The sequence below is a fragment of the Mangifera indica genome, chromosome 9, assembly GCF_011075055.1.
Source record: "Mangifera indica cultivar Alphonso chromosome 9, CATAS_Mindica_2.1, whole genome shotgun sequence".
Classification (NCBI taxonomy): Eukaryota; Viridiplantae; Streptophyta; class Magnoliopsida; order Sapindales; family Anacardiaceae; genus Mangifera; species Mangifera indica.
The window spans coordinates 11,315,675-11,326,877 of NC_058145.1; the positions used below are offsets into that span (position 1 = coordinate 11,315,675).

The 11,203-nt window shown below is 34.1% G+C and overlaps 1 protein-coding gene across 1 annotated transcript; it reads right to left on the reverse strand.

Annotated features, from left to right (window-relative positions):
* Window positions 1-1,834: 1,834 nt before the first annotated feature.
* On the reverse strand, window positions 1,835-8,211 carry LOC123225556 (protein SMG7-like). The gene is made up of 8 exons (XM_044649587.1): window positions 8,025-8,211; window positions 7,394-7,504; window positions 6,571-7,176; window positions 6,320-6,442; window positions 5,305-5,525; window positions 3,270-5,214; window positions 2,999-3,142; window positions 1,835-2,416 (listed from the first exon to the last, which is right to left on the reverse strand). Exons 2-6 carry the CDS (start codon window positions 7,463-7,465, stop codon window positions 3,291-3,293), a joined length of 2,946 nt encoding a protein of 981 aa, XP_044505522.1. The 5' UTR covers window positions 7,466-7,504; window positions 8,025-8,211; the 3' UTR covers window positions 1,835-2,416; window positions 2,999-3,142; window positions 3,270-3,290.
* Between the last annotated feature and the right edge of the window lie 2,992 nt (window positions 8,212-11,203).

Below are 11,203 nucleotides of genomic sequence, written 5' to 3' on the forward strand. Positions count from 1 at the left end.
TTAAAGTCTAACTTTTATTTGACTCGATCTAATTTAATTGACGTGTTTAATAAAAAGTAATTTATGATGTGAATCTTGAACTATATACTGGCTTCAAGTGACAGGTAAGGGCACATTTATGACGTGAATCATGACAAATACTGAATCATTCAATACACCAGTTATGAATGTTTAAGGGTTATCAATAATTGTGTTTGTTGAATTAATAAGAGATGGTTTTACGAGAGACAAAATCACATAACAATGCATGTAAGCAATATAACATAATCTCATTTTCTATGGCTTAATTTTCAGTTATTTATAACAACTTCCAATTATAGTGATTTAATTGTCAATCCAATACGTAACTGTTTATGCAAAAATCAACTTACCCCTTCAGACAAAAGATAATCATCGGTCACGTGCCAAAATTTGTAAACATGTGTAATACTCTCAAGCAAGTTTTAGAGTCATTCTTCTTTCCCAAATTTTAATTTAGAGCCGAGTTAGATTCAAATCAAATTTTGGCCAAAATAAAACATGGAATTCCGATTGAACTAAAAACAAGCGTGAGACATTGTTTTGGGCCTAATCATCGGCCCATGGATGCAAAGCCCAATTGGTGGATTATTATTTATTTAATTTTACTGAAGACTCCATGATGAGTCTTAGTTTCGTTAAAAATGGTCTGCCTATATGAGAAGCCTCCCACCAAAATTGAAGGGACTTTCGCCACTTTGATTAGTGAGGAGAGAGAGAGTTGTGGAAGAAGAAATAGTCGGTGAAGAAGGACTGGACTTCTGGCAGTCTTGAGAAGAATTTTGGCAGCCAAGAACCTTGAAGACGAGGAAGAAACCAGCTGCCAAAACTCCCTGCACTCATCTGGTTGCTGGACTCCGAAAAGAAAATAAGAAAGGGAGATAAAAGCAACCAATGGCAGCCAAGAAAAGGGCCACCGCGGCAGCACGAGAAGAAGAAAAAGAAGCAGCTTAAGGCTGCCCGAGTCCTGTCGGAAAAAGCAGGTAAGTAGGATGGTTATCCCCCTTGGCTGTTGGATGATTTTTCTGAAATTTTGTTAGGCTGTGAATGTTAATTGAATTCATGACTTTGTTGAAATTCCTGTGTCGAATTATTGCTCGCTGCATCCACTGGAGTCGGTCTGGTGCTTGGAATAAATTCATGACTTGGTTGAATTATTATTTCAACCCACCTTCATTTGTTCTCAACATTCGTGATGCGCATACTAGTTTGCGAATAACGCATACTGGAAAAAACAAAGAAGATGAACGATTTTTTTGCTCAATTACATTGTCTTTAATCATAATACCAATCCTACAACTTAACAACAAACCATGCAACTTAATCTAAATCTCAAATAAACCCTAAAATCGAAGACCTTTAAATCCATATTCATGACACCTCCATTAATCTCTACAATGTAAACAATAAAAAGGAGAAATCAACAATGCAACAACCTTTTCCTTGTTTTGCACATAAAAATTCACACTATTAAAAAAAAAAAAAAAAAGGTAATAATGAGCTTAAAAATTCGATACAAATCAATTAAAACGATATTGTTTTGACTAATATACATTAAAACAATATTATTTTAGTATTAAACCGAAAGCTCAAACTCAAATTGAACTTAAACTCAACTTCTTTCAAACAAATCTAGCTCAAACATTTTTGAAACAAGTTCTAGCTCAAACTCCAACTTGACTCCATTGAAGCGAGTTTGAGTTTGAGTTTGGAGTTTGACTTAAATCCAATCCTAAATACAATCATACAAGATTCAGTGGCAAATGATAAGCGCACTAATATAAATCATCAAACAATAACAGTAATGAAAAAGATATAAATGAAAACTCTAGACATCAGCATAGTTTCACCATTAACACAGCTAGTGTCAATTCACATGCTTATTTAAGCTAAAGAAGGTGATAGCGGCTACTCAGCCTTCTGCCTCAATTACAATACGCAAGCAAGATGATAGCATAAAAATGTAACATAACATTTGTTATCAACATATTAAATATGATATATGTTCTGCTCTTCTTCAATCACAAACCCCACCGAACCATCCAAGTTCAGATACCCAACCAAACATACCTGTGAGCCAAGCCTTCCTAATAAGTACATGACCCCTGATGCTATAGTCTTTCATATAACTGGTCAAATGCATTGCATTATTATATAATTGGTTGCTGGTAGTCGCAACTCCAACATGGTGACCATTACAAAAGTTAAGAAGCATAGTGAATAGACCCATCTTATTTTTAACCACTCCTTGAGACAAGCTTCAAAACCAATAATGATCATATTGACACATTCTATTCTCCACCCTCGTAACCCCCTAAGGCCTTCATTACTTCTTACAAACTTCTCACCAGAAGATGTTTCAATATTTCTCTTCCCCAGCCAAAAGAGCTCAGTGAAACTGTATCAAAAGACATCAAGCAAAACATATGTGATTATGAAACTAGATACAGAATGTGAATATAAGGGTCACTAAACAAAGAAAAAAGCCTAACATATCTGACATGCTGATTGGTTATAAGCAAATGGAAAGAAAAGAAAGAAAAATAATTACTGTTTTCAATGCATTAAAATTTGAAAGATTGTTTTGTAGCTCTAACTTCTATCTTTAGGTACAAAATTAAGACAACATTTTGTGTGTGGATTTTTTATCAAGAGAAAATGTAAAAGGTGAGTAGTTAGTCCTCTTTAGATATCATACCTACAATACGAAGATCTAAAGCACAAAAAGAATTCACCCAGTCTTGAGCCTAGGCCAAAAGCCCCCCAGTGAAGACAGAAAATGACAAGAGAAATCATATTACTTCTACATCTTCCATATTTTCCAATGGAAAAAAACTCTGATAAATGTAAAGGCTCTTGATTTACATAAATTCACGAGTCATAACTGGAACAAAGGTATGCAATTACGTTTAAAGCATATGCATGAACTCATGCACACTGATGAACACATTTATTCATTAACGAAGTACTAAATACTCACTTCTGTAGTAGCAAGTGCCCGCAAAAAGGCAAGGCCACCAATGCTCCAACAAAATAAAATTCAACACTGAGAAGACCTCAAAGTTGGAGTTTGAACATGGTAGCAAAAGAATGCAGCTACTTCAACCAGAATCATTCTCAATAACTTCAAGAACAACAAAATATATAAATTAGAATAGAGAAACTTATAAAAGTTAAAAGTTGTATTTTTTAATTATATTAAAAAGAAAATAAGTAATTCAAAGCCAGATCAGTATTAGCTGACATCTTACCAGCTATGATTTCAACTGATATCACACAAAATAACGACTGGCCCAGATAGACTGTCCATGATATTGCTCAGGCAGAGCAAACCGCTGGTTTCCATTAACGAGTTGTTGCTGCTGTTGCTGCAGCTGCTGATCATTCTGTAATTTTAGATGCTCAAGAGTCTGGAAATCCTGCCAACCCTTCTGCTTTTCAACCTGGAACTGCATTGCTGGAGATTGTTTTCCAGGAAAAGGAAAGCTGACTGTCCCAGTCATACCATTACTGTTACCAATATACTGAGGGTTTGCATGCAATGGATAATTGATGGAACTAAGGCCTCCTGTTGAAGATGGCAACTGATATCCATCCAACCAGCTGTAATCATCCATTAGAGGATTCTCACTGGTCAAGTCTGAACCTAGAGTTGGTAGAGTCACTTGTTTGGTTGGAACAGGACTGAAGCCAGGTGGAGGTCCAAGATACCGAACTGGGCGGCTAACTGGATTTTTCCTCTGGCCTGCTGGCAAAGCTGATGAAGCTTTTACAGCCAAACTGTCAAAAGCCACTCCAGAAGATGCAACTGCATCAATCTTGGGTGGAATCATAGCTTCTGGCCCTTTCAAATGACTGTAGAACAAACTACTAGAACTAGCATTAACAGATTGTTGAATTGGAACCAGCCCTACCGCTGGAAGCGAAACACCCATATTTTCCTGCAAATCATGTTTCAAGACATGCCCATTTTCTGTGACCCTCAAACCTTTAAAGCTATTATCAAGAGAAGCCTCTTCTTCCATTAAACGGTTTGAAGTATGCAATTGAAATGGCTGGCACTGCTGAGGTAGGATACTAGCAACAGATACAGGATCTTGTGAACTATTATCAAGAGTAATAGCTGGCTGACAAAGGTTAGCTATAGGAGCCGAAACAGGACCACTGTACAATTGCAGGTCACCAGCGGATGCACTATGACCAGGCTTCAAGCCATCAAAGGTCATCTGGTTTGAGCCAATCACATCAGCTCTCTTCTCTGTCACTACTGGCTTAAAAACAATCACTTCATCCTCCTCCCCATCCACGTAAAGCTGTGGGTTCACATGCACAACACCCAAATTCATCTTTTTCTCAGTTTGATTTTCTCCTATTATATCATTTGATTTGGACATGTTTGTGTAGGAGCTGAACGTTACATCATCCAAAGGCTCAACACCAATAACAAATTTCTTCGCCCTTGAATCAAAAAATACTGTCTTTTGGTCAATGGTAACTACGGTTGCCAAAGCCTTCCCAGCAGCTAGAATCCTTTTCATACGAGCTTTCCTTTCCTTATTGCCATCACCTCCAAAGGAGCGTTTCCGTGAAAAATCCAAGATAGTCTGTGCAGGAAGAAGAGGTAAGAATCCTCTCAACTCAAAGTCCTCCCACAATGCCAGTCGGTTTTCAGTTTCCCCTTCATCATACCTGCTCATGTTGAAAAAACAAGTCATGTCTTCATCATCATCCATGGACATTGGCCCAAGTGACAGCATCTTATTCAGGAAGGATATGCACTGATTCCAAAAATGTGTTCGGACAGTTGCCTGCTTCTCATCATCATCACTGCCTAAAGCAATCTCTGGACAGCAAGCCAACCACTCAACAAAGACCAGAACACCAGGTAACAGAATACTTGAAGATGGATCCCTCAGCTGAGTACATCTCTTCATTACATGCCCCATTAACTCATACACTGCAGTGAAAGCATTCTGAAGAAGTGCGGCACGCTGTACGATTTCTGCATAAGTCTGATTTTCACTTTCCTTCTTCAAATTATGAACTGTGAATACAAGGATGGAGATAAGCCTAACAAAAAAAAGAGCATTCTCAGCTGCATCTGATCCAAAGCTCAGCTCCTCCTCTGGTCCAGATGAAAGAAGATCACATAATCCACTACTAACAAAAGCAAGAACATCTGCAAATGTCTCAAGACTGAGCAGAAAAAGTTCAAGTAAGGACAATATCAAAAATCAGGGAATACTGTATAATATAAACAAATCTAGATTTCCAAAGTCTAAATACCTTGTACGAGTGAAAAGAATGCCATTTACACGCACAAAGCGGGTGCAAAATGATTTAAGCTTCTCCTGTATGCTAGGCACACTTTCCTTCACAGAAATGGGCTCCACATCAGTATCTTTAGATGCAAGTTTTGCTTCACTTTTTCCTCTTCCTTTGCGTCGATGTTCCTTGGCAGTAGACAACTTAACGTCCCTGAACATCTGAGAGTAAATCTGACGGTTCTGCCACAAAAATAAGGTACCAAATAAATAATAATACCATGTAGAATAATAAAATGAAGAACAAAATATGTATATATAGAATAAAACTCAAAACATTTGCACAAAACAACTAGACTAACCATACCCATGAAGTTTCATAGTACTCAATGCACTCAAATACTCAAGCCATTTAAATTCAAACAATGAAATATATACGTAGCCAACTGCATATTGATCATTATTCTGTTCATTTATTCAATGCAAGGACAAATGTATCGGATACTACAGCATTAATCTATAATGTAAGAATACCATCTCAGATATTGTTAATGCTCCAAACTTTCTTGCTTGTCCAAAAAGTATTGATATCATGAACTCAAAAAGAGGATTGATGTTTGTTAAACATTTTGCAAGTCAGCAAATGCACTATTATATAAAATCTTGCAAAGAGTTATCGGAGCATTGTTACAAAAGAGATACTGAGCAATCAACCTTACTTAACCCTAAGATATTAAGTCAAGATACACCAACAGTCATGATGAGAGATATGACAGATGACATAAATGATAAAACAGTAATAATCTACACCACTTTCAAAACTCCAAATACAATCAAGATACAGGGACAATGACACATCTAGAAGAATACACAGAAAATTATGTAAATATTCCATTACGCTTCCTCCAGAAAAGCCACATCAAGAAAACAATATCATATACATATCTTTACCCACCTATGCAAACAGAATAAGTGAAAAAGAAAACACATTGACTTCACACCATTTAACTTTATTATCTGGTTAATGAAGAAAATACCTTCTCAAATAATACAATCAAGTTATCCCTTGCAGTTGTACAGGGTGTATCAACAGCCAAACTCCGAAAATAACGATAGACAACAGTCAATTCATCACCTGAATAAGAGGCCAATATAGCAAGCTGGAGTATACCACCAAAAAAAAAATAAAATCAGCACAGATAAATATGACAAATCTAGATCATACAAGAAAAACATATGACAATAGAACTTAAATTTCAAAAAATCATATTGAAAAAGAAAGCCAAACCTGATGATGGGGGTTCCCACTTGAGGGTACCAGAGATGCAGATTGCAAATAGTAACTCAAAGCTGCTGCATATTCGCGAGATTTGGAATCACCCTCCCCATATAATCCTTTGTACCTTGCAAGGTCACCCAAGTATATCAGACAGCGATGACAAGATACCAAACCTTTCTTCAACTCAGCATGTTTCTTCCCATCTTTGTCCATGGTAATTCGATTCTCAGAATCCTCGGAAAAATACCCCAAAGGAAGCCCATACTTTGCTCTTATCTTCAATATAAGTTCATGATAAAAACCAGTTGCCTCCGCAAGAAAGGTTTTGAACTGCAGTCTAATCTTTGGAACTCGATCAGGTCGTGCAGGTACTTTCACACCCAGAGATGTGTTTGAGCTAGTGGCAGATATAGCAGCACTATAATGTGCTCTCAGTTCCTCAATCCGTTTGTAATGTAACTGCCATAATGCAAATTCGATATTGTGCTGCTCAGAAAAAGCATAGTCCTCAAGAATTATTGTTTCATAATTCTCACGCATCTGTTGCCAGGCATTGGGATCTGAAGGAACACGTGCCTGGGCTGACTTTCGCCGCTTATTTTCCAACTCAATGTTCTGTATACAAACAAAAAAAAATCAAATGTTGCACACCATGCATTCATAGAAAAATGTTCTGCAGATACAAATATGAGAGAGGGAGGACTGGATATAGAGGTCCATCCAAAGCATAATTTTAACAAAATCTAATGACATACTACTAATGTCATTATTATTAAGATGTAATAAGTCATAGTTGAATTGAAGAGGAATGTGAGAATAAAACAAATGATACCTTTTCATAAAGACGCTGCACAAGCTCCCTTGACGAAGGAGCAGACATTTTATCCATCTGCACTATCATCATCCATCAAATATATTCGGCCAACTTCAAATTACATTAAATCTGCACAACATCAACATCAGAAAGACTCCTAAACAACTTTTAGTTTCCAGGATCGAAAGCAAGAAAACCTAAGAAATTAAATAACGTACACAAACGAAAAAAAATCAAACAATACAAAATTATCTTCCACCAATCACCATTAAAGACATAATTAGACCCACATATAAGGTCCATTAAATTTTCCAGTTCATAAAATCAAAATCAATCCATCATAATTTCAAGACAAACATAAATAAAAATAACCGATAATCCTCGGTTATTTCGATTACCGCCTTACGTCAATCTCCATACCCCCAAAAAACACCTAGAGTTTCTACGAAACCGAGCAAACAAAATTTAAAAAAATAAAAAATAAAAATCAAAGGAAAAAGTCAACAGCAAAACAAAATCCGATCCACTAAAGCAACGTAAACGAAAACGCACAAAAAAATAAAATAAAATCAATTAAATTACAGAAATCGAGAAAAAATACAATAAATAAATAACGCTGAAAATAGAAGTTGAGGTAAGAGGAACAGACCGAGGGAATCAGATCTAGGGAGATTTGGAATCAGATCATCGTCGGTAGGTGAATCGGAGAAAAGGCAGGGAGATTGTTAGGGTTTGTCTGGAGAGAGAGAAGGGAGGGGTGGTGTGGCTTTGGGATTTGGTAAAAGTGGGTCTGGCCAATCGGGGATGAGGAGTGGGATGTCAATGTGTTTTCCTCTCATTTTCTTTGGCTCACTTTCAGGCGGCGATTTATCGAAACGGCAACGTTCTGTCTTTTCTTTTTCCCTCTTTTTATTTTTATTGTTTAAAATAAAAGTCAAATAAAATTAAAAAAAAAAAACTTATTATAAACAGTATTGTGAATAATACCCCCATGAACAGTATTATAAATAGTCCTACGAACCGTTCTAGATGAAGTCTAACAAATATCAATTCGCCCCCTAAGCGTCTAACCAACCACCCAATTTACCCATAGAATAGTGCTAGGTACAGGATAGGCACACGCCCCGCCCATTGGGATTTTAACACATGCGAGGTGAAAATTGTTGCATTTGTGATTTAACAACCAATTTAAACTAAAAAAATAATCAATTTACTAATTAAAATTCAAAATTTAAACCCTTTTTACAAAAAATCTATATTTTCTGACAATAGTAACAGTTTCAATGTTTGTATATAAGGGCAATTTTGATATGAGAGGTAGCAAAGTTGGTAGGAAGAATGAACAGGTGAAACGAAAAAAAAAAAAAAAGTGAAATAACATTTGTATATAAGGGTAATTTTGATAAATTTTTTTTCACTTCAATTGTAATGTATAAAATGTGAGGTAAAATTGTTTATGGTGATTAAAAAAAGGTTAAATTAATTAATTTTTATTATTAATACCGTGATTGTGGGTTTGAATCATTCATATAAATAAACATATATTTGTATCAAAAAATAAGGACTAGATCCTAGTTTCTTTTTTTTTTTTAATTTGATAAATGAATTTATTTTATGTTAAAATTTATGTGGTAAAATTTTCCATTTTATGCAATTTTGTTGCTAATAAAAAAAAATTTGTTGAATTGGAATATACAAATTTCTATCTTTTATTTTTTTTTTTTCCAAATTAACCATTAATAATGTAATATAAGCTCCCATATAATTTTGTTTTTTGAAACAAGCATGTATTTAAAATTATATTTATATATTAGAGTAACGTTATGTGTATCTGATTTTAAATACATAATTAGATATTAAATGATATGTTATCATACGATTAAGTATTATTTAATTCGTAATTTAAAATTACACAATTATACGATGATATATCATTGAGTATCCAATTGAAAATACACTTAGTTTATGGGTTACATATCAATTTGACAATTAAGTAAAATAAAAATAATTAATTTTTGTAATCAAATTCTAATTGAAATAGACTAACATTATTTTATAAATGAAGAGTGTCATCAATTATACTGTACTGTACACTCAACTTCTTAAGTCGACGCTCCACTGAAGAAGTCATCGAAGGACCATGGCCAATCAAAAATTTGGATTACTTGACAAAAACGGTTAATTTGATATGCATATTTAATTACTAAAAATCTATCAGGAATAGAGATGATGATTTTGATTCAAATTTAGAATTTTCGACTCTCTCCGACTATAATAAGGAGGAGATTTTCTGATAAAAAGGAAAAGAGAGAAAAAATATCCTCACATATTAAGGTGGTTAATATATATGATAATTGAAATAATGGGTTGGTTTTAATTTTAGTTAATTTTATTATTTAATATATTTATGTTGTGTTTAAAGGGTATAAGAAAAAAAAAATTTCATGAGGATGGAAATGGGGAGAAGTTTTTTTTTATGGAAAAAAGAAGAAAAATATTTGTCATCCTCATAACAGGGACGAGTCAGGAGCAGAGATTGATATCTTTTGCAAGTATAGAGGCAGAGATTGAGATCCCTCTCTCCCCTTTTCCATTTTGCCATCTCTAATTAGAAATAACTCTATATTGTCTAATAACCTAAGTAGTACGAAAACTTACAATAAGATGCGTTTTCACATTTCGAAAACGTTTCCGTTTCTAAAACTCTCCAAAACTTGTAGAAAACTTTTTGGGTCATAAACACGTTTATTTTAGAAGAAAAATCGTAAAATCGATTAAACACATATCTTTTATATTTTTAAACCGAAAATGTCTTTAAATCCCATATTGAATTCATCTCTTCTCTACTTTTTGATGTGTTACTCATCTCTTTCCCGACATATTATATAGATTGGTGTATATTGTTGTTTTTTTCTTAAATATCTACATACGTTTGCTTAAGAACAATTTACAATAGATTCTATAATTTTATTTTATAGTATTCTTTCTCTTCATTCTTTTTTAATTAATTATTTTTATATTATACAAGTTTATGTATTTTTATTATAAAAAATTTAGTATTTATAAAAAAACTCTTATATTTTTTATATTTATAAGTTTTCCCACGTTTCCGTTTCCTATATTTTTTTAAAAAATGTGTTTCTACGTTTCCGTTTCTGCGTTTCCACGTTTCTCTGTTTCCGTTTCCGTGCTACACAGCTAATAACAATTTGGTTTCACAACACTCTCGGTCTCGTAAATCTCCGTTAAATTTCTGAACATTGAAGTAGGTTAAGAGATAATGCAAGGAGAAGTTTCAATTATTTCTGATTCTCTAATGTCTATGGCGTGAAAGATAATTTTGAAACTAGAGGAGGTTAGGGAGATCTAAAGAGTTGGCATCTCATCTGCTCCAAAGCCTGAAATGTAAACACCGATTAGCATTTCACCACGTGTCTTCTCCATGGCATTTGCATGAATGCTGGACCACCCAATACTAACAAATCAAATTTCATCATCAGCAAAGGCAAGATGTCACCATTGGACAGAGTTTAGCCACCTTATGATCGCTCCTTTAGTGAATCAACCAATGATATAACTCAAAGATACATCAACAAGTGTAATATTATAAATATTTATTTTGAATATCTAAATATATATATATATATATATATATCTATACGTATTATTATATAATTGAGTGTTATTATATTTTTGATTTAAAATTAATTAATTATATAATAACATATATCAGTATATATTTATTTATATATTTAAAATAGTACGCATAATTTTATTTAAAGAACATAAGATTTCATCGCTCAAATCAAATGGAAAAACCTGAATTAC